Source organism: Martes martes, assembly GCF_963455335.1.
Source record: "Martes martes genome assembly, chromosome: 4".
NCBI classification, from domain to species: domain Eukaryota; kingdom Metazoa; phylum Chordata; class Mammalia; order Carnivora; family Mustelidae; genus Martes; species Martes martes.
The window spans coordinates 157,545,805-157,567,311 of record NC_137891.1 but is presented as its reverse complement, the minus strand read 5'-3'; the positions used below and the strand labels follow the sequence as shown (position 1 = coordinate 157,567,311).

Genomic DNA, 21,507 nt, shown 5'->3' with positions numbered 1-21,507 from the left:
GAGGGAGGAAATGGAGAGTGATTTTAAGTTCCAGGATAGGTTTCTTGTATGGGGTTATGGAGGCCAAACTTGCACATGGTTGAGGAAAGATATAGAAAGTGGGCCTGAGCATGTGTGGTAGGAAGCATGGCAGCCCGCAGAGGAAGAGGAATGCATAACGTGGAGCTGTCTTCATACCCAGAGCTCCCCACCTCTGTGGTACGTGACCAGCTCCTGATGGTCAGGGCTCAGTCAGGACCAGGGACAGCTCCTGGATGGCTGTTGATCTCCTCCCTTAGCAGGGTTCCATCCCTTTCTGTCTCCACTGACCTTGCCTCTTAGACACCCCAGCCTTCTCCTCAGTAAGATCTTAAGAGCAGGGTTTGGGTCTCCCCATTTCCATTCCTGAACCTGTGTCTCCTCGGAGGTGATAGGAGAACTAGTTACTCCTGTGTTTGTCTCACTCCTTCCCCTGTTTTTTCCCCATCTTTACACAAGAATGGAGGCACATCCTCATTCATTCTTTCCATGCCAGCCAGCATCAGTCCCTGTTTCATATGCCATCTTGAGACCCTTCTTCAGTCCCATTTTCACTTACTCTTGATTTCTCACTTCTCCTGAAGTATGTAGAGACTTTTTTTTTTTTTTAAGATTTTATTTATTTATTTGTCAGAGAGCACAAGCAGGGGAGCAGCAGGCAGAGCAGGCAGAAGGAGAAGCAGGCTCCCCGCTGAGCAGGGAGCCTGATGTGGGACTCGGTCCCAGGACCCTGAGATCATAACCCGAGCCAAAGGCAGATGCTCAACCGTCTGAGCCACCCAGGCACCCCGGAAATGTTTCTATTAGTCCTTTTCTCCTACTACATGGTATCCAAGTGTCTTCCTCCGCTATCCCCCATGATCAAATGTAGCATATATAAGCTAGGAGAATGAGGGGGTAAAGCCTACTTTCTGAAGTCAAATCTGGGTTTGATGCTGATTGTGCCACTGACTTGCTGTGTCTTACTAGGACCTCAGTGTCCTCATCTGTAAAATGGGACAATTCTTGTTGTTTTTTTCAAGATTTTATTTTTAAAAATAATCTCTATACCCACCGTGGGACCCAAACTCACAACCCTGAGATCAAGAGTCCCACGCTCTGCCTACTGAGCAAGCCAGGCGCTCTTGGGACAAGTCTTACTCCAAAGACTGTTAACTTTAAGAATTTAGTACCTGGTGAACAATAAGTGCTCCATATTTACCCGATTAACAGACGACTGTGAGAAAAACAGCGATGCTTTCAGTATATGATATACGAAGGACTACGTTGTAAACTTTTGTATCTAAATTCATTTGAGCCAACAATATTATTAGGAATCCTCTTGCTACAACCCCCACTTGCGGATGAAGAAACAGCCACAGAGGTGTTGAATAAGTAGCAATGGCAGAGCACAGTATCCAAACCCAGGCAGTTTGGCACCTGAATTGAAAATTATGCAATGCGGGGCACCTGGGTGGCTCAGTGGGTTGAAGCCTCTGCCTTCAGCTCAGGTCATGATCCCAGGGTCCTGGGATCGAGCCCCACATCAGGCTCTCTGCTCAGCCGGAAGCCTGCTTCCCTTCCTCTCTCTCTGCCTGCCTCTCTGCCTACTTGTGATCTCTGTCTGTCAAATAAATAAATAAAAATCTTTAAAAAAAAAAAAGAAAATTATGCAATGCTACTTCCTAGATGATAGAGTGGAATGAAGTGCTTAACAGTGTACCACGATGGGAGATGCTCAAACGAGTATTTTCAGGGGGTCGCTTTTTTTTTTTTCTAAGTTTATTTATTTAATCTGTATCCCGTGGGACTCCAACTCGCAACCCTGCGATCAAGAGTCACATGCTCTTCTGACTGAGCCAGCCAGGTACCCGGGCAGTCACTTTTTCTGAGCGCCATTGGCGGGCTGAACAGGAAAACCAGCCGCTGGAGACGAGGACTAGAGGAACTACAACACCCACAAGGCTCCGCGCCTTCCTCTGACTCCCAATTGACTTGGGCTCTGGAGCAGATCATTGGTTCTCTGAGGGCGGCCTGGCGAGGATTGGAAGGCGAGAGCAGTGCTAGTTTAAGACTGGCGAAACTACTGCCAGCCCCGCCTCAAGAACCCGGAAGTAATCCCCCACATCCCCTCGTGCAGTGGGGTAGCCGAGAAACGTGAGTTTGGGGTCGTGGAGGGATGGTCCGAAGGCTGCGCACCGACTTCCCAGATTCGCCGCTCTCGTTAAATGACTCTGACTTATTGAGGGCTGCTTTTGAGGACGCGGGGCCTGAAGTTGACCGAGGGAGCTCCCTGCTGCTTCCTGCCACCCTAGCGGTGCCTCATGGAATCTACGTTCAGCAGCCCCGCTGAGGCAGCGCTGCAGCGAGACGCGGGCGCCCCGGGGCAGCTCACTCCTCCGGAGGACCTGCACCGCGTGTACGAGCTGGAGCGAGTCGCTGAATTTGTCCGCGACCTGGGGTGTCAGCGGGTGAGGGCAGGTTAGGGAGGAGTGGCTCACCTCGGGATGGGTCTCCCAGAAGATCGGGATATTGGGATAGTTTTGTGAGGATGGGGCTGGGGTGGACGGGGGCAGTTGCTCCTGTGGGAGGAGGGGCTTCGAAGGTTCGGCAGGGACTCCAGGAAGGTTTTCCTTGAAGAGGAAGAGGGTGGAGAAGAGGCTGTTCCTGATTCTATGGCTTATACTTACAGGTGGCCTTGCAGTTCCCTGACCAGCTATTGGGAGATGCTGGGGCCGTGGCTGCACGACTGGAAGGGACCACAGGGTCGAAGATGTTCATTCTGGGCGACACGGCCTATGGCAGGTATGAATTTGAGCGTGAGGGTTGGGGGCAGGGGTCGGGGCTGGGGAGTAGGTCTAGGATCCAAGGCTCTTGGTGTTTCCCTCCTATGACAGTGTCTGCCCCCAGTGGCTTGTGTTTTTTCTTGATGATGATGCCCGCTCTTATAGCTGCTCCCCTGAATGACAGTGTCTTCGTTTATAACATCGTTTACTTCACCGGCGATATTTCAGGCTTCACATTTCCCATGAAGGGCAGCTGCTGTTTTCCTGTTGAGAAAATTCTTCTCACTAATGGTGTCTCCCCTGCAGCTGCTGTGTGGATGTACTGGGTGCTGAGCAAGCTGGAGCTCAGGCCCTTGTACATTTTGGTCCTGCCTGCTTAAGCCCTCCAGCCCGCCCACTGCCTGTGGCCTTCGTCCTTGGTCAACGTTCTGTGCACTTGGAGCTCTGCGCCAAGGCCTTTGAGGCCCAGAACCCAGACTCCAAAGCGCCTGTGGTGCTGCTAAGTGAGCCGGCCTGTGCCCACGCCTTGGGTGAGGGTTTTTGCTTTGGCATACAAGAAGGGTGGGCCAACTACTTTGTGCCTTGGTAGTCACATTTCAGTACACTCCCACAGAGCTCTTGATACGGGCTTGATCCTAGTCTTTGCTTTTGGGTCACATTCAGTCACCTGGGGATGATGGGGTTTCTCCTTTGGCAGACCCCAACTCTAATATCACCTCCTTCTTCCAGAGGCCTTGGCCACTCTCCTGCGCCCGCGGTACCTGGACCTGCTTGTCTCCAGCCCAGCTCTTCCATTGACAGTGGGCTCCTGTAGTCCAGAGCCTGAGCCCCTGGAGCGTTTTGGGCGCCGCTTCCCCCTGGCTCCAGGGAGGTGTCTGGAAGAATATGGTGCCTTCTATGTGGGGGGCTCTGCAGCCAGTGCTGACCTTGACCTTGACCCAGACCTGAGCCGGCTGCTCTTGGGCTGGGCACCAGGGCAGCCCTTCTTCACCTGCTGCCCAGATACCGGGCAGACTCAGGATGAAGGTGTCCGGGCTGGGCGGCTAAGGGCACGTAGACACTATCTGGTAGAGAGGGCCAGAGATGCCCGTGTGGTAGGACTGTTGGCAGGGACACTGGGTGTAGCCCGACACCAGGAGGCGCTGGCACATTTGCGGAACCTGGCTCAGGCTGCAGGCAAGCGCAGCTATGTGTTGGCCCTGGGGCGGCCCACGCCTCCCAAGCTCGCCAACTTCCCTGAGGTGGATGTCTTTGTGCTGTTGGCCTGCCCTCTTGGTGCTTTAGCTCCACAGCCTTCTGGTGGCTTCTTCCGGCCTGTGTTGGCACCATGTGAGCTGGAAGCTGCCTGCAACCCCGCCTGGCCACCTGCAGGCCTGGCTCCCCACCTCACACATTATGCGGATTTATTGCCTGGTGAGTGCTGGGGTACTGCCTGAGCTGGAAACATGTGGGGCAGGAATCGGGCCAGTATGGATCCTTTTTCTCCTTCCCAGGTTCTCCCTTCCACGTGCCCCTCCCACCACCCGACTCAGAACTGTGGGACACCCCAGATGTGTCACTCATTACTGGGGAACTCCGACCCCCACCTGTGTGGAAGCCATCAGATGATCCTGGGTGTTTGGCCCTGACCTTGCGGCCCCAGCTAGAGCTCGCTGAGAGCAGCCCTGCAGGTAAGTGTGCCAAGTCTCTGCTCCCAGCTGAACTCTTTCCCCAGATTCCACCCACTTGGCCTCAGTCCCCTCTCTCTACAGCCTTGTACCTTAGTTCCCGGAGCTGGCAAGGGCTGCAGCCCCGTCTGGGTCAGACACCAGTGACAGGAGCTGTGAGTGGAAGACGAGGGATTGCCATCGCCTACGAGGATGAGGGAAGCAGCTGATACCATCTGGGCCAGAGACACAGATGGACTTAAGAATTGCTGCAAAGACCTTTAATCCTCCCTGCATCCGCCTCCTCTGCCAGAATCCTTGAAGGAGCCTGGATGCAGGGAAGGGTGGACAGCCCCTCACTGAGGAAGGGAATCCTGCTCTGTTCCTGTCCTGGCCCTGGCACAAGGCTTAGCATATAGTGGCTTGATAAATACCTGTTGGACTGATGGGACTGATTTGGGGCTTTCCTGAAGTCTTATGGGCCCATCTGTCCTCCTGGGAACAGCCCAGGGCCTCTGGCCAGTCCCAGTTTCTGATGTGCAGTTGAGGGTTTGCCCTTGTCAAAGGTCCTAGATAGTCTAGACCAGGGTTTCCTAACTTTGGTACCATTGATGTTTTGGACCAGATAATTCTTTGCTGTGGCGGGCTATTCTGTGCACTATAGTATGCTTAGGATTGTCTCTGGTTTCTGCCCACCCACTAGATGCCACCAACATACCCAATTGTGATAACCAAAAATGCGTCCAGACATTGACAAGTGTCTGCTGTAGGGGCAAAACTGTCCCTAGTTGAGAACCACTGGTGTAGACCTGTGTTGTCCGACAAAGTAACCACTAGACACCCATGGCTGTTCAGTGTTAATTTGAATTAGTTAAAATTAAAAATTTCTCAGGGTGCCTGGCTGGCTCAGCTGGAAAAGTGTGCAGCTCTTGCTCTCGGGGTCATGAGTTCAACATGGTGGGTCAACAGATTACTAAAAAAGTTAACTTTAAAAATAAAAAATAAAAACTCCATTTGTCAGTCACACTAGTCACATTTCAGTGGTCATTTAGCCACATGAGAGGACAATGCAGCAATAGGACGTTTCCATTATTTCAGAAGGTTCTGTTGGACAGTGCTGGTCTATACTGATTCCTATTTTGTTTCTCACAGGAGATCACAGAAACTTGAATAAACTGGATACTTTTTCTCCTTCTGTTTCTTTTTATTCATCAAACACTATAGGTCCTGAGTGGAGATCTGAACTGTATTTAACTGGATTCCTGTCCTCACAGTGTAGTTAGGAAGAGAGGCAGTTAAATAAGCAATTACAAGACAGTGAAACTACTTTCAGTGAGGAGGGAAGGCCCTGGGAGCACTTTTTTTTTTTAAGATTTTATTTATTTGACAGATAGCACAATTAAGCAGAACGGCAGGCAAAGGGAGAGAGAGAAGCAGGCTCTCTCCTGAGCATGGAGCCCAATGTGGGGCACAATCCCAGGACCCCGGAATCATGACCTGTTGAAGGCAGCCGCTTAACCAACTGGGTCACCCAAGCGCACCATGGGGCATTTCTTCATTACCAAGTTTGCAGACGCTCTTGGCATACTGGCACTGTCCAAGGTGTTGAAGAAGCAGGTAAACGGAGATGTGGTCCCTCCTCTCAGGGAGTGCCCAGTCTACTGGTAGAGGCAGATCTGTAAACTGACTGTGGCAGCAGACAAAATGGGCACCAATCGTGTATTTTACAAATACATATGGAGCACCCACTGTGTGCCAGGCACTGGAAATACAGTAAGCTCATCAGAAACCCTTTCATGGTACTTAATTCTCATGGGGGGTGGAGGAAGAGAGATGGACAAAATACTTAGTATGCGAAATGGTGATAGGTACTATGGAGAACTATAAAGCTGGGAAGAAGCACAAGGAATAGTGGATTGCAGTATTAAACGAGATGATTAGGGAAGGCCTTTTGAAGAAGGTAAGCAAAGACTGAAAGGAAGTTATGGAGTGAGCCATATGGATAAGTAGACGCAGAGGGAACAAATGCAAGGGTGATGTAGTGGGGGTATGGCTGGTATGTTCAAAGAATAGCAAGGAGGCCAGTGCAGTTAATGGGGGAATATTAGATGAAATCAGGTGAGGGGCATGGGAAGCTGCACCAGGAGAGGCCTAGTACTAGGACTGTGGCTTTTATTCTGAGTGAAATGGCATTTTATTGAATATTTTATTTATTTGAAAGAGAAAGCACAAGCAGAGGGAGAGGGAATAGCAGGCTCCCCTGCTGAGCAGGGAGCCCGATGCAGGGCTCTATCCCAGGACCCCAGGATCACGACCTGAGTGGAAGGCGGATGCTTAACTGACTAAGCCACCCAGGCACCCCTGAAATGGCATTTTAAACTAAAGAGTGACAAGTTTCATAGGGATCACCAGGACAGCAGGGGAGCCCAGAGCAGGCACATTGCCCTGCCTCTGGGCTAGGGAAGGCTTCCTAGAACAGTGTTTTCTGGGGACCAATAGGTGTTAGCTGGGCAACGAGATGAACACGAAGCAGCGTGCTTCAGGCAGAAAGAAGAGCATGAGCAAAGTTAGCAAGACACCCTCGCTGAACTGGGGAGCACAGCAAGGGAGGAGGCCCATGGAATCAGCACTGGCTTGGAGGCCAAGCTGAGGAGCCCCGCGAGGAGGCTCTGGTGTAGCCCAAGTGGAGCTGACTATAGGGGCTGAGGAAGAGTGGTTTGGAGAGAGATGAAAGTGACCCGCCGGAGGTCGAGGTACTGAGGACTGCTGGATCCCTTTTTGAAGCGAGGGACTACAACAACCACAATTCTCAGCGCTTTGGCGTCGCCAAAGTTCTGGACGGACAGCGGCGCAGGGTTGGGCGTGGGGTCACGTGCTGCCCGCGCGTCACGTGGGTGAGTCAGGTGACGCTGCGGGGCGGGCGGACAGACTGCGGGGCGCACGGTGGACGCAGGGACGCGGGTTTAGCTGTGGCCCCACGGACCCGAGTCCCGCCGTCGTTGCCGCCATGACGGGGCTAGCGCTGCTCTACTCCGGGGTCTTCGTGGCCTTTTGGGCCTGCATGCTGGTCGTGGGTGAGGCCGGGCCCTGGCGGGCGGGGCCAGCATTCGGGCCCCGCTGGCGGGGCTGGAGCCCAGCGGGAGAAGTGGGGTCCCGGGAATGCTGGGCCCCAGCGTGGGGTCTGTGCCTGGGGCCCCAGGACTTGCCTCAAGGCTGTTGGGGCTTTTGACCCTGACAGAGGAGACCCGGATCTCTAGCCCCTTGAGGAGGAGCGCGGACGGGGGGAGGTGGGGGCTGCGAGAGCCGCTCGGTACTTCTCTGTCACTACCGCCCCTCCCCCATCTCACTGTTGCGATCCCTCGCTTGCTCCAGAGGGGCCTGCTTAGGTCACGAGCCGGCCTTTCCAGTTCCTCTTTTCCCTGTCGTTTTGCCCTCCGCCCCCACCCACAGCTTGTTGGGTAAACAGCGGATCAGATCCGGCGGGTGGGATCCGGTGCGCTCTCCCTTTCTCCAGGGTATTCAGACCGACTGGTAGATGGCCGTGGAGGGTCTTGGTCTGGGAGGTGGTGTAACTGGGAGACGATAGGTTACTGAGGGAGTGGCAGAAAATGGAGGCCTGAGCTGAGGAGTGTGAATAGATAGCCGTGCTTTCACATGGAGGCCAGGCTGACAAGTCTCCCTTGACTTAACCTGTAGGCAGACTTTTGGGGACGTTACAGCGGGGCAGATATTTCTTGTCTAAGTTGGGAAGTTTCTCTCTAGAGAACCGCCTCTAACTCTTTTTTCCCTCACTCCTGCAGGAATCTGCTACACCATTTTTGACTTGGGTTTCCGCTTTGATGTGGCATGGTAAGGGACTGCAGGGAGAGGATTTCCCCTAGGAGCTTCTTTGTAGCTTTCCTTCACTGATCTAAGCCCCTACTCCACCCCATCCCCACGTGCATGGGACATGGACCTTTGGGACACAAGATGTATTTTATCTCAGCGTTCAGGACTGGTGGGCGTGGAGGGTTGGGATATGGATTTTGTGCTCACTTCTCCACCAAGGCTGAAACTGTTTTCCTCCGTTTCCACACCAGGTTCCTGACTGAAACTTCCCCCTTCATGTGGTCAAACTTGGGCATTGGTCTAGCTATCTCTCTGTCTGTGGTTGGGGCAGCATGGTGAGTGTTGGGGTGGTGGGACTGGGGAGAGAGGTGAGTCATAGCAGGTGGTGTCAGTGGGTCCTTAGTCATCTTGGGGGCAGTGACAAGCTTGGGTTCTGCTCATCGGTTTTTTTATCTTTCCACCAGGGGCATCTATATTACTGGCTCTTCTATCATTGGAGGAGGGGTGAAGGCCCCCAGGATCAAGACCAAGAATCTGGTCAGGTAAATGTAGGACCTTTGGAGGGTTGCCAGATCATCTGTATTGGGAGCTCCCTGTTTGTTTGACCTGACATGCTGCTTCTGACCAGCCTCCTGATGGGGTGGGAAGTCAGTGGGGGAAATGGTGGCTGGGGACTCTTTGGGGGAGGAAGATTTGTTTCTTTCTCATCTTTTTCTCCTCTCCACCCCCATGCCCACCACTACCAGCATCATCTTCTGTGAGGCTGTGGCCATTTATGGCATCATCATGGCAATTGTGATCAGCAACATGGCTGAGGTATGGAGAACCACGGTGGGGTGGGCATCTATTCCAGTGTGTTCTATACAGTGATTAATGATACTGGAGGAGGGAGTGTGGCTTCTGATTACTTCTCTGCCTCCTGCAGCCTTTCAGTGCCACTGACCCCCAGGCCATTGGGCATCGAAACTACCATGCAGGTAGGTGGATATGTGAGGGAAAAAACCTGGGGCTTCATGTCTGCTTCCCCACTTCTGTGCCCCAGCTTAGACCCATCATTTCAACATTCACTCCATTTGTTTGGCCTGCTTTGCAGAGTTAGGAGTGGTGACTAGCCCCATGAGTCCATGTTGGGGCCTTGTCTTCCTCTCCCTTTGTGCCTGGCTTGGCCTCAATACTCTTCCTTCCATCCCCTCAGGCTACTCCATGTTTGGAGCTGGCCTCACAGTGGGCCTCTCTAATCTCTTCTGTGGAGTCTGCGTGGGCATCGTGGGCAGTGGAGCTGCCCTGGCTGATGCACAGAACCCCAGCCTCTTTGTGAAGATTCTCATCGTGGAGATCTTTGGCAGTGCCATTGGCCTCTTTGGCGTCATTGTTGCAATCCTTCAGGTGATGAATCCCCTGGGGATCCTGTGTCCTTGTCCCCAACCCAGCTTCACTCTCTTTCCATCTATAACCATAGAACTCCTGAGCAGTTCCCCCCACTTAATTCCCATTTTTCGGTTTTCCTCTTTTGAAGCTTTCCAGCGTGGTGTCATTGACTAGTGTAATGTGTATTTCCCTACTGCTTTGTGTCTATAGGTCTTTCATTGGGACTTTCTGTTGTATTATTTTTTGGTCTTTATTTGTAGTTTAGCCTGGATTGGGATCTTGTCTGTCAGTCTGTCTTGGTGTGTTTGACTTTGTGTCTCTAGGCCTGTGTGTATCTATACTGTGAGTAGAACAGTATGTCTGAATTGTGTGTATTTTTTCTGACAATGTGTATGTGTGGCTGAGGATCAGCTTGGTGGTCTGAATGTGAATGCTTATTTGGGTTGACTCTTGGTAATGGGTCCTGTTCATGTGCCACTCCTCTATCTCTCTGTCCCACAGCCTAACTCTGTGGTTGTCTGACTGTCCCTGTTCATCGTTGTTTGTCACAGCATGTCCATCTTGGTCCCATCATCCATCTGTTGTGGTCTGTCCATCCCACCATGGGTTTGCTAGGGCTGACCTTACGTCATTTGTTATTACTGTCTTACTTATTCCTCTGTCACTACCTGATTTCTCCTTGTTCTTCTTTTGCAGACCTCCAGAGTGAAGATGGGTGACTAGATGATCTGTTTGGGTGGGGCCGTGTCCCACTTTTATTTATTTGTGGTTTTCCCAGGACAGCTGGAGCTGTCACCCTTGGCCTTTCAGGGGGCTTGGTGTTCAGGGCTCTCCCTGCACTTGGCTTCTTGCTGCCCATCAACTTGGAGGCACTACCTGGCTGGAGCCTCAGTGTGGGGAGTGGGTTGCTGATGACCGTGTGGAGCTGTGCACCTGTGTCCCACCTCTACCCCCAACCCATCTTCCCAGTGTTTGTGAAATAAACATGGTTTTTGTCTGGGTCAGTGCTGCTTCTGTTGCCCTCCTTTGTTACATTCTTTCATGGAGAGAGGATAAAACGACCTATAGGCCTCAACATAATGCCAGCTTCTTGGCACCTGTCTCATATACAGTCTCTGCTTTAGACAGAGCTGGTTCCTGGGTGGAGAGGAAGGGTGCTGGGCTGAGGACTCTAGCCTTGAATATCTTTATTGAAAGGAGCAAGGGACGCTGGGGATGAATGGACCCAGGTGTTTGTGCAGAGAAGGGGGCTATCCTCCCAGTCCCAGGTCTTCAAGGTTCTGTCTGCTAAGCCCAGGTGGGCCACATCTATCTGGCTCTACCCTCAGGCATCCCTCACTGTCTATCCCTCAGGGGCTTGGAGCCCATTCATTTGCCTCTGCATATCCCAGTGCCATCCCCTGCCAGTAACTAATTTGAGCTCTTGTTCCCAGGGCCCCAGCTCCTCCCTCTTCTGTGCAATCTTTTACCAACACCCTGTCACCCTAGAAGCCCCTGCCACACGCTTCTCCTCACGCCTTTAAGGGTCCTGCCCAACCAGCAACCACCACCCCCCCCCACTCCTTCCCGCGACCGCTGGCATACCTATAAACCTGTGCCCATCAATGAGAGGACAAATCCCTATCCTCCCTGCTAGAGTCGCCTAACTTCCAGGCCCCCTTTGGCGGAGTTCGCGCTCCAGCCCACGCTCACACCCTCCCCAGTCCGGACCCCGAACCCAACCTCTGGGATGAGCCTTACCGATTTCTTCCGCTCCTCTCTGGTCTCGTGCCACCTCTGTCCCCTCGGTCCGCCGCGCTTGGCCGCCGGCAGGGGCGGACGGCAGAGGCGCGCGGCGGGTGCGGGCGCGCTGGAGGCGGGGGCCGCGGGGGCGCGCGCGCGGGCGCGCCGGCCGGGCCTGCCCCTCCGAGGCGCCGTAGCGCGGGAGGGAGGCGGCGGCGCTGTGGTCCATCGGTCCGCCGGTCCGTGGGTCTGCCCGGCCGCCCGGCCCCGCCCTGCCCCCCGGGGCGGCTCGGCTCCATGGCCCGCGGCGGCGGCGGGAGGCGGCCCGGGGGCCGCGGGGGCCGCTGACCGGGCGGCGGGAGGCGGCGGGGCCGGGCCATGGGGGACGGAGCCGTCCGCAGCCACGGGAGCCGGGAACCCAGCCCGAGCTGGAGCGGTGCCCCCTGCTGAGCCCCGAGCGCCGGGTGAGAGGGGTGCGCGCGCGGCCCCCAGCCCAGGGCCCCGACATTCCAGACCCAGCCCCACGAGGAGCGCCCCGAGCGCGGCCCCGCGATCCCCGCCCAGGAGCCGGTGAGAGGCGCCGGCGGCCAGACCCCGGCCTGGCGTTTCCCCATCCCTCCCCCATCCCTCCCCCTCGGCTCTTTCCTCCCCTCCCCTCCCCACCCCCCGCCCCGGGCTCCTCTTGCCCGCCCCCTGCCAGCCTCCCTTATTGTCCTCGCTCGCCCTGGCCTCGTGGCGCGGGGAGACGCTCCACTCACGTTTCCCCCTGGCCTCGGCCCCCGCCCCACATCCACTCCCCCAATCCACGCCCCCCCCCCAGACTCCACACCCACCGGGTCCTCACTGCCTCCCCCGCCCCGGGGAGCCACGTGTTCAGGCCGGTCTGCCTTTCAGCCCCGCCCTAAGGCACCTCGGAGCCTGGCCGCCAGCCTGACCCAGAACCCCTGCCCCGGAGGGAGGGGTGGGAATGTTTGCACGTGGGGCCGGGCGTCCGAGCTGCCCGGGAGCCTGCATGCATGGCTGTGTACGTCGAGGAGCAGCGGCTTTGTTTGTGAGTGTGTGACTCTGCGTTACTGTTACTGTCACTGGGGTGTGTCTGTGACTCCATGTAGTTCTCAGTGTGTGTGAGTGCAGGTGACTTTAGCTGGGACCCACGGTGGCTGTGGTTGTGTGATGCTGTGTATCTCTGAGTGAGACCCAGCCCCCAGAAGTGCTGCTCTGTTGGAACCCCAGCTGGAGCCATGGCCGGAGACCCTTCCCTGGCATGCTGGTACTGGACGGGTCTCCAGGGCCTAGGCGTTCCTTCTTCCTGGAATCAGAACCAGCAAGTGCTGGGCAGACTCCAGAAAGTTCATCCCAATCCTTGAGGTCTTAAAGGAGGGGCGTCCTATGCCCCACCTTGTATTTTGAGCTCCCACTCCGGAGGGCAGGGATCCCATAAACATCTTGTTCATATTTGGGCCTCCTGGATGCTGAGGGCCGCTTCCCAGCCTGGTCCTAGTTGGCCTGGCCTACTTGTCACTGGTACCTGTCCAACCACACCACTACTGCCCACCATGGTCCTGGGAGGACTAACTGAAGTCACGAGTACCAAGGGTTCCTGCATGCTAGGTACTCAGTAAATGGTCGCGCCTCCCCAGACCAGGAGTCCTGGGTTGAGGATGCTGGCCTGTGGGGTGTCTGTTCTCTGGGGCACAGGTACACATGTGAGTCTGCAAGTAAATGTTTTCATTGGGAGGTATGAACCACTGTGATCAGAGGTCATGTGTTCATGTTTCTGAGGACACACAGAGTTGTGTGTCGAGTCACGCAATAAGGGCGTGCACCTGAGTGTGAGGGAGCATGAGGTTGTGCTTCTGTGTATGTGTGGCAGCGAGAATGAGGAACGTGTGTGTCTGTGGGTTAGTACTCAGGTGTGTGAGGCTGTGTGAGTAGTGAGTTGCCAGGGACTGTGTCCGTGTGAATGGGAGTCTGTGAGTGTCACAGGGTGTGAGCAGGTAATAAGTGTGAGGATGCAGGTCTGTGAGGGTGAGCAGCAGGCAGGGGCGGGGGCTGGGTAGCCTGGCTCATCGGGCCCTGACCCGCTGGGTCTGTTTCTCTCTTCCCCCTGCTCAGGCCGGCAGCCGGATGCCCGGGCCCACTGGGCGGGCCGGCGGCCGCCTGCGGGATGAGCAGACTGCTGGGGGGGACGCTGGAGCGCGTGTGCAAGGCCGTGCTCCTCCTCTGCCTGCTGCACTTTCTTGTGGCCGTCATCCTCTACTTTGACGTCTACGCCCAGCACCTGGCCTTCTTCAGCCGCTTCAGTGCCCGCGGCCCTGCCCGGGCCCTCCACCCAGCTGCCAGCAGCAGCACCAACTTCTCTCGGCCCAACGCCACCGCCCCCAGCTCGGGGCTCCCCGAGGCTCCCAGCGCCCGGCCCGGCCCCACGGCTCCTGTCCTGCCTCCCTGTCCTGACTCGCCGCCAGGCCTTGGTGAGCCTGCAGGGTAGGGCCGGCCTCTAGGGGTGGGCAGAAGACCGGCGCGGTTTGGCTCAGGGAGTGACCTACGGGGGTACAGGGGTCCGGGTCTGTTGCGAGAGGGCCATTCCAGGGCTTCCCTGGCCTCCCCCCGGGGCTGAGCGAGAGGGCCGGCGTCCCTGGCCTCCGATGGCCAGCTGATTCCTGCCGCCGTCCTGCCTGCAGTGGGCCGACTGCTGATTGAGTTCACCTCGCCCATGCCGCTGGAGCGGGTGCAGAGGGAGAACCCGGGCGTGCTCCTGGGCGGCCGCTACGCGCCCCCCGACTGCACACCGGCCCAGACGGTGGCAGTCATCATCCCCTTCCGGCACCGGGAGCACCACCTGCGCTACTGGCTCCACTACCTGCACCCCATCCTGAGGCGACAGCGGCTGCGCTATGGCGTCTACGTCATCAACCAGGTTTGCTGCCTGGGGCCCCGGGGCTGGGCACCGTGAGCACCTGCGGCTGGGGAGACCCGTGTGCCTCTCAGTGTGTGAGTGCGGGTGGGAACATTCATGGCTTCTCACCTGCCTGTGGTCATGTGGGGCTCCGTGTACATGCCTGCTCACATGGGAGGGTTTGCAGGTGCGTGGTGGGGAGTGTGCACGCGAGCATTGGCACACACGATAATGGCCGTGTGCGTAGCTTCAGCGCAGATGAGCCCCATGGTCTACCCTTGGCGGGCCCTGCATAGACACCTAGGGTCAGCTGGCTGTGAGGGGCTATGGAGAAGCCCTTGGAGAGGGGCGGGTTAGAGGAATGAAGTCTGTGAGAGGGCCACGGCCACAGCAGAGGTCCCGGGAACTCAGCTCAGGGTCCCAGCCCTGTCCTGGGCCTGATGAGGCCTGGCTGCTGGGACCCGGGGAGGATCTGATGTAGGTCCTCCTTCCCGTACTTGGGACTCCCATACTTGGACTTGGATCCCCATAGACTCCAAGACGACCGTGTGGGATGAGTTGGAGCAGGGGGCTGTGGGGGCACAGATGGGCCTTGAACAGTAGCCCTGGGGTGAAGTGGTGGTTGAGATGGGTCTTGAGGGATGAGTAGGGATCAGTCTGCAGACAGACTGGAGGCCCCAGGTCCCACCCAGAGAGCTGGTCTCGTGTGTTCGGGAACCACTGGCGGGGGTGTGGGGTCCAGCGTGTAGGGTGGGTAGCAAAGATGAGCCTGGAGTTGCTGGCACAGGCCAAATCCAGAAAGGTCTCCGGAGGCACGCGAAGCAGTTGACTTCCAGCCTAAAGGCGGCGTGCCACTGCTGGATTAAGCGAGTAGCAGCATGTACGCTCGCTTCCTGGGAAGACTGCTCTGGTTGCATGTGGGGAATGGGACGGAAGGGGAGGCTGGTGGCAGGGTGACTAGTTGAGAAGGGGTACGACGTTCAGCAAAGAGACAGTGAACCTGTGTGTGGGTCGGCAGCAGCCGTGGCCGTGAAGGGAGAGATGTGACACGGTAGAGAGTAAGGAAAGGGAGACACCAGGACACCTGGAGGGTTCTTCCTGGCCCATTTGCTGTATGGTTAGCTGCGCCTGTGAGTGAGATGGAACAGAGGAGCTGGGCCAGGTCTCAGGGAGAGCCTGACCCTGAATTCTTTTTTTACATGGGATGAGTCTGAGTGCCCGCGTGAAGTACGAGAGGAATGTTCAGCCGGCAGTTGGACCAATGAGTCCTCCCAGCGGCGAGGTCTGAGGTGCAGAGAGGGATCTGGGAGCCACCAGCATGCAGATGGTCCCTAAAGCCAGCAACGTCCATCCTGCCTGGGGAGCTCGGGGCCTGAGAGAGGAAAGCCACCATGTAAGGGATGGGTGGAGAAGGGGACAGCACCGCAGACTGGAAGGTTGGGCAGAGAGGTTCGAGGAGTCCCAGGAGAGTGTGGTGTCCCAGAAGCCCAGGAGTAAGTGTCCAGAAGGAAGCATGGCAGCTACGTGAGCACTGCTGGGGGAGGAAGGATATGGACTAAGCAGCGTCCAGTGGATTTAGCAACAAGGTGGGCCCAGCGAGAACCATTTCAGGGGCATGGTGGGGGCGGAAGCAGATTGCAGTGGGTTGAAGAAGGAATCAGATTTGACAAAATGGAAATAGCCAATTGGAGGCAACTCTTTAAAAAAAAAAAAAAAAACACACTGCCGAGAAGGGGAGGCAAAGGTAGGGTGGTGGCTGGAGAGGTTTCTTTTTCAGATGGGGTAAAATTGGGCATGTTTATGAGCCGCGTGGGAGAAACTCAGGGCTCCTGGCTGGTGAGAAAGGTCAGAAAGGAGAGCCGATGAGCCAGGAGAAAATGCACAATTGCTGCAAGGGCTGGTGGGAGGGAAGGTGCAGGGCCAGGAGAGAGAGCAAGCAGGGCGAGCCGCTCCCACCCTGTGGGGCTCAGGCTGGCTGGTGGGAAGGAGGGGCCATGATTCCTGCTCTCGCTCTCAAGGGGCCCGCCTAAAAACCCCTCTCCAGGGCCCTGCCCAGCTCCAGCCTGGAGATGATAGGTTGGGACAGGGGGCTCAGCAGTCAGCTCCTTCCATGGGATCCTCCTTGCTCTGGCTAGAATTGGGAGCATGGGCATGCATGGCCAGGAACCCAGCCTCAAAGAGGCCTGGCCCTGCAGCCCCATTGCTCAGGGGACCCCTGGCTCTCTGGGCCATGACTGCCTGTACACCTGTGCTTGGCATTTTGCGGGGGAGACTGGGGAATCTCACCAGGTCCTGTCCCGGTCTCAGAGGCTGCCTGGGGGTTTGGATGTGGATCCAGATGAGCCAAAGGGGCCGGATGGCTCAGTCCCTATGGTTTCTTTGTCTTCGACGCTGGTTATTTGGGGCATTCACTGTTCATCTTCTCTTGTGAGTGTGCTCAGCAGGGATGCAGTGGGCTCCGGGCTGCTCTCCTCGAAGGCTTCCACCGGCCCAGGGAAGGTGCCTGGCACCCAGGACAGGGCTACAGGGCATGCTGGGATGAAGGGGTGAAAGAATGAAAGGAATGAGCGCTCTAGGTCACAGTGTAACCGGACACTCAGCGAAGCTCACAGGACAGAATGAACGATGACGCAGAGGCAGGGAGGTGTGATCAGGGATGCCTGTCCACACATTAGCTTGACTGTTAGAGGAGAGCATTCCAGAGCTAACAGCAAGGTCTCGAGGCAGTAAAGAGCCTGGCGTTTTCCAGGGCTGCTGAGGAACGTAGCACAGAAAGCCTTGGGATCTGACGGCAACGGCTGGGGAAGCCTGGAGCCAAGTCCTGGAAGGTCTTGGAAGGCAGGACTTAGGGGAGCCATTCAGAGTGGGGTCAGGGGGAGGCAGGGTAGTAGGAGCCGCTTGGGGAGCACTCTGGCCAGTGGTAAAGTGGCCGGTGCATGCCGGTCACAGGCCCAGAGCTGACCTGTCCCCTGCACCAACCCCAGCACGGCGAGGACACCTTCAACCGGGCCAAGCTGCTCAACGTAGGCTTCCTGGAGGCACTGAAAGAGGATGCCACCTATGACTGCTTCATCTTCAGTGACGTGGACCTGGTCCCCATGGATGACCGCAACCTGTACCGCTGCGGTGACCAGCCTCGCCACTTTGCCATTGCCATGGACAAGTTCGGTTTCCGGTGAGGGCTCCCTTCTCAGCTGGACCCAGACTCCTGCCCTGACGGTCGGTACTGCACCCAGCGCCCCCTTGCTTCCGGCCCCTCATCCCATCTCCGGCCTTCCCCCTGGAATCCCCTCAGGCCCACGGCTGACACCCGCCCTTCCGTGCCACAGGCTACCCTATGCCGGCTACTTCGGAGGTGTGTCAGGCCTGAGTAAAGCCCAGTTTCTGAGAATCAACGGCTTCCCCAACGAGTACTGGGGCTGGGGTGGCGAGGATGACGACATCTTCAACCGGTGAGTCTGGGTGGGGCGGGGAGTAGACTGGGTGCAGCAGGTGCAGCGCAGACTGGGCGAGGCTCCTTGCCCTTCCTGGTGCCTGCTCCAGCCCGTCTGTCCCCATCCCCAGGATCTCCCTGACTGGGATGAAGATCTCGCGCCCAGACATCCGCATAGGCCGCTACCGCATGATCAAGCACGACCGGGACAAGCATAACGAGCCCAACCCGCAGAGGTGACCCCAAGTGCCCCTAATCCCTTACTTCCTAGAAGGGACTTCCCAGTGCCACTGATCCCCAGATGTGATTCCCAAGGCCTCTGACCCCTTGACTCCTGGAGAGGACTCCCATGCCCCTGATCCCTGTTCCCCAACCCCTAGCTCACCCTCACCCCAGACTTCTGTCATCCCTGGCCTAATTCCTAGAGGTCACAACAATGTAAAGGCAGGGTTCAAATCTTCCCTGAGTAGATTACATTCCCGTTGGTGTCCTCACAGACCTCCCTTATGCCAGAGCAGACAAGACAAGAGGTAGCGGGCACCGGGCACAGCTCCTGGGCCTGGGGACCCAACGAAGCTGGCCTGAGCAACAAGGGGCAGGGCGCGGACAGACAGTGCTGACCCCTCTGAGACGGGAGCAGGCTGTTCCATCCCTGAGGACGTAGCAACATTCGGTGCTGGTGCCAGCTGGGAGAGGCACCTGAGGGCATGTGCAGTGTAGACAAGGGCTTCCTGGCACTGCTCTAACCTGGGGGAGTGGGTGCGGGGGAGTCTGGAGCCAGTCCCTGCTGGACAGCCCGCAGGAAGTTCACTCTAGTGAGGGAGACAGGGAGCTACAGCCCCGGTGATCAGGGCAAGGTGCTGTCTTGGCAGAAGAGGGAGTGATGGTGGGAGGCTCTCCAGGAGGAGGTGATGGTAAACCAGGGTTTGAAAGATCATGAATTCAACAGGTGTTTGTCACACGCCTGCCTTGGGCACAGGGCTATATTCACCAGGCTAGTGGAGGAGGCCAGTTTGGAGAAAAGGAATGGTATTTGCAGCAGTCTAGAAATGTGAACGTGTGTGGTATAAGTTAAGAGTCTGGGACTCTGGTATTACAGTCGCTGAGGGCTGGGAGTGACAGCATTGGGGTCCGTGCTGGGTGTCTGGGGTTTCGGATCCCAGGTTGGGAGTTTCACTTTTGTGCCAGGGGCGATGGGGAGTCATGGGAGGGCTTTAAGCAGGGAAGGAGCAGGATCAGATTCGGGTTTGAAAGATCACCCTTGGAGTTTGAAGAAGGTGAAGAAGGGCTGGCAGAACTGCTGGTGGGCCAGGAAGGAAGCTTGGAGGAATCACGGGGCCCAGGGGTGTGCTGGGTGTGAGGCTGCCACACGCCCGGATAGAACAGTAGGGTTGTTCTGCTCTGAAGCCAGGTGGAAGAGTGGGGAGATAGGCTGCAGCACCAGTGGTGGGCTGGCCTCTGGCAGGAGCATGAAGCACTGGGCATCCAGGGAGCTGATGGAAAAGCAGTTCAGATGAAAAGCAGGGTGAACAGGGACGGGAGGAGAGGGGCTGCAGGGCATCTGAGGGAGAGTGCTAGGTGCTGGGGTGGCTCTGGAGAGGGACGTGAGCTGAGCTCAGAAGGACCAGGAGGATCAAAACAGTTGCAGTGAAGGTGGGAGGGGAGCTCTCAAAGCACATGCCAGGAGCCTTGGTCCTGTTTCGGGTCACCGTGTCCTCATGAATTAGTGATGTCCGCCTTGGGTGAGGAAGTGGCAAGACAGCAAGGCATTTCTGGCTCAAAGAAAGGAATGATTCTATCCACCTAGTGGCTTTTGCCTCAAATCTAGTTTTCCTGGATTCTTCTTTCACTCACCCTGTGTGTCTAAACCGTCAGTAGGTTGTATCCGTGCCTCTCCCAAAATGTCTCTGAGCCCATCCGCTTTTCCCTTCACCCCCTCTGCCCCAGTACTGCCTCTTGTCCTCTTGTCTGGACTCCTGCAGTTGCCTCTCACTAGTTTCCCTGTTTCCCCCTTGTCCTTCTATTGTTCCTGTCCTCTGGCCCTCCCCACGTGCCTCCGACTGGGCTAAAAATCCCTGTCTTCTCACTCCTAGAATAAAAAAACCTGCATCCTCTGACTTCCAGAGCCCCATCCCTACACGCTCCAGCCTCCAAGCTGTTCTTACGCCCTTGGCCCATTAAGCTCGAACCACTGGCTGTGCAGATTCTCATTTCCAGTTTAGGGTCAGCATGTGCTTACCTCTGCCTGGAATGTCCTTCCCCCTGCTGTCAGCTTTGGTGTCATGTGCTTATGCCTCCCAGGGCAGCCATCTTGGTCTCTCTGCCCTGTCTCCCGTAGCATTCTGATGTGCTCCTTGTCTGTTACCTCTCTCCCCTAGGGGAACAGACTTGCCATGAGAGGAAGGACTTACTGTCCTGTTCCTGACTGTGTCCCTGGTACTTAAGAGCAGAGCCTGGTACTTGGGGACTGCTCAGTAAGTAAGTGGTAAGGGACACAGAGAATATAGCAAAGAGAAGAGGGGCTTGGGGAGTACAGATGATGACTGACACAGGACCCCTTGCATTTGGGGTGCCAGTGGGATGCCTGTGTCTGAGTCTAAGGCTTAGGAGAAAAGTCTGAGATCAGAGAGAGATCTGTGAGGGTGTCACAATTCTGGACTCAAGGGAATAAGATCTCTGTTTTGAAAACAGATGCCAGAGCAAAAGGGTTCCAAGCAGGTGACGGGCTGATGGTTTGGTGAGAACTGAGCCATCCCTGGAAGAAGCCAGGGTGGCTTGAGCCTTAGCCCCAGAGATCCCATATTGGGTTTATTGGGTAGCCCTGATCTGGACCCACTTCTATCCTATCTAGGTTTACCAAGATTCAAAACACGAAGCTGACCATGAAGCGGGATGGCATCGGGTCAGTGCGGTACCAGGTCTTGGAGGTGTCTCGGCAACCACTCTTCACCAATATCACAGTGGACATTGGGCGGCCCCCGTCATGGCCCCCCCGGGGCTGATACTATGGACAAAGGCTCCCAGTGCCAAGGATTGCCTGCCAGAGGACTGACCTCGATAGCCTGGCTGGCGGCTACTCTGTGGGACCCCCCAGGACTGAGACTGTGGGCTCTGTTCTCCGAGGGTCTTCCATAGGCCCCCTCAGCTGCACCTGGAAGTTTCAGAACCTACTTTGGGGGACTTCCAACCTGGGCAAGCCCCTCCAGTGTGGCCCTCTCTGGGGTCAACCCTTCTTCCTGCCCCTCCCTCCCCAGCCCAGCCCTCCCTCACTGTCAGGGTCGGGCCAGCCCCTGCACTGCCTCACGGAGTGGCCTGGGCTAGGTCACTCCACCTCTCTGTGCCTCAGTTTCTCCCCCCTTGAGTCCCCTAGGGCCTGGAAGAGTGGGAGGTACAACTAGGGGGCAGTGTAGCTTCCAGGGGGAATTCTCAGACCTGAGGATCCCCCGTGCTCCCAGGGGAGGGGAAACCTTTTTCATTCAACATTGTAGGGGCAAACTCTGGTGCGCCCCCTGCTGAGGAGCAGCCCCAGGAGGGGACCAGAGGGGGTGCTGTGTCGCTGCCTGGGATCTTGAGGTTGGGCTTTTGCATGGGGGGCGGGTGGGGCTTAGATCAGTCAGTCTGGTTCCCGCCTCCCTGTCTCAGAGAGAAGGCAGTAGCCCCAGGGCCGGCTCGTTGTTTGTACATTGCACAGAAACTTGTGTGGGTGCTTTAGTAAAAAACGTGAATGGAGCAGCCCCTTTGCTTGGGGTTAGCGAATCTGGGCCCAGATTCCAGACCGCGTGTGTCTTGTGGGAGGGCACCTGGCCTAACCCGTCTGTCTGGCGCGGGCTG

General features: G+C 56.5%; 3 protein-coding genes across 6 annotated transcripts; all 3 read left to right on the top strand.

The window, feature by feature from the left end:
• Positions 1 to 2,092: 2,092 nt before the first annotated feature.
• Positions 2,093 to 5,624, top strand: DPH2 (diphthamide biosynthesis 2). 4 transcript variants are annotated; one of them, XM_080802834.1, is made up of 6 exons: positions 2,093 to 2,154; positions 2,690 to 2,802; positions 3,090 to 3,313; positions 3,513 to 4,196; positions 4,277 to 4,453; positions 4,535 to 5,624. In XM_080802834.1, exons 2-6 carry the CDS (start codon positions 2,771 to 2,773, stop codon positions 4,657 to 4,659), a joined length of 1,242 nt encoding a protein of 413 aa, XP_080658960.1. In that variant the 5' UTR covers positions 2,093 to 2,154; positions 2,690 to 2,770; the 3' UTR covers positions 4,660 to 5,624. The 4 variants fall into 4 exon arrangements, with proteins under 4 accessions (XP_080658960.1, XP_080658958.1, XP_080658957.1 ...); XM_080802832.1 differs by having other exon boundaries at positions 2,095 to 2,468; XM_080802833.1 differs by having other exon boundaries at positions 2,136 to 2,416.
• Positions 5,625 to 7,327: 1,703 nt separating this feature from the next.
• On the top strand, positions 7,328 to 10,629 carry ATP6V0B (ATPase H+ transporting V0 subunit b). The gene is made up of 8 exons (XM_080802775.1): positions 7,328 to 7,503; positions 8,230 to 8,278; positions 8,509 to 8,592; positions 8,722 to 8,799; positions 9,004 to 9,073; positions 9,183 to 9,234; positions 9,453 to 9,643; positions 10,322 to 10,629. Exons 1-8 carry the CDS (start codon positions 7,437 to 7,439, stop codon positions 10,346 to 10,348), a joined length of 618 nt encoding a protein of 205 aa, XP_080658901.1. The 5' UTR covers positions 7,328 to 7,436; the 3' UTR covers positions 10,349 to 10,629.
• A 984-nt stretch (positions 10,630 to 11,613) lies between these two features.
• B4GALT2 (beta-1,4-galactosyltransferase 2) lies at positions 11,614 to 21,443 on the top strand. Its single transcript, XM_080802867.1, has 7 exons — positions 11,614 to 11,917; positions 13,463 to 13,818; positions 14,029 to 14,264; positions 17,228 to 17,418; positions 17,573 to 17,695; positions 17,808 to 17,912; positions 20,528 to 21,443. The coding sequence occupies exons 2-7, from the start codon at positions 13,515 to 13,517 to the stop codon at positions 20,676 to 20,678; spliced, it is 1,110 nt and encodes a 369-aa protein (XP_080658993.1). The 5' UTR covers positions 11,614 to 11,917; positions 13,463 to 13,514; the 3' UTR covers positions 20,679 to 21,443.
• Positions 21,444 to 21,507: the final 64 nt, after the last annotated feature.

Bases quoted from the DNA above. Each gene is read 5' to 3' on its own strand.
- DPH2 (XM_080802831.1), top strand. From the start codon at position 2,322: ATGGAATCTACGTTCAGCAGCCCCGCTGAGGCAGCGCTGCAGCGAGAC. The intron at 2,469-2,689 runs GTGAGGGCAGGT...TTATACTTACAG, and splicing joins GCGACCTGGGGTGTCAGCGG to GTGGCCTTGCAGTTCCCTGA. The intron at 4,197-4,276 runs GTGAGTGCTGGG...TCTCCTTCCCAG, and splicing joins TTATGCGGATTTATTGCCTG to GTTCTCCCTTCCACGTGCCC.
- ATP6V0B (XM_080802775.1), top strand. From the start codon at position 7,437: ATGACGGGGCTAGCGCTGCTCTACTCCGGGGTCTTCGTGGCCTTTTGG. The intron at 8,593-8,721 runs GTGAGTGTTGGG...TCTTTCCACCAG, and splicing joins TCTGTGGTTGGGGCAGCATG to GGGCATCTATATTACTGGCT. The intron at 9,074-9,182 runs GTATGGAGAACC...TGCCTCCTGCAG, and splicing joins TGATCAGCAACATGGCTGAG to CCTTTCAGTGCCACTGACCC.
- B4GALT2 (XM_080802867.1), top strand. From the start codon at position 13,515: ATGAGCAGACTGCTGGGGGGGACGCTGGAGCGCGTGTGCAAGGCCGTG. The intron at 13,819-14,028 runs GTGAGCCTGCAG...TCCTGCCTGCAG, and splicing joins TGACTCGCCGCCAGGCCTTG to TGGGCCGACTGCTGATTGAG. The intron at 14,265-17,227 runs GTTTGCTGCCTG...CACCAACCCCAG, and splicing joins GCGTCTACGTCATCAACCAG to CACGGCGAGGACACCTTCAA.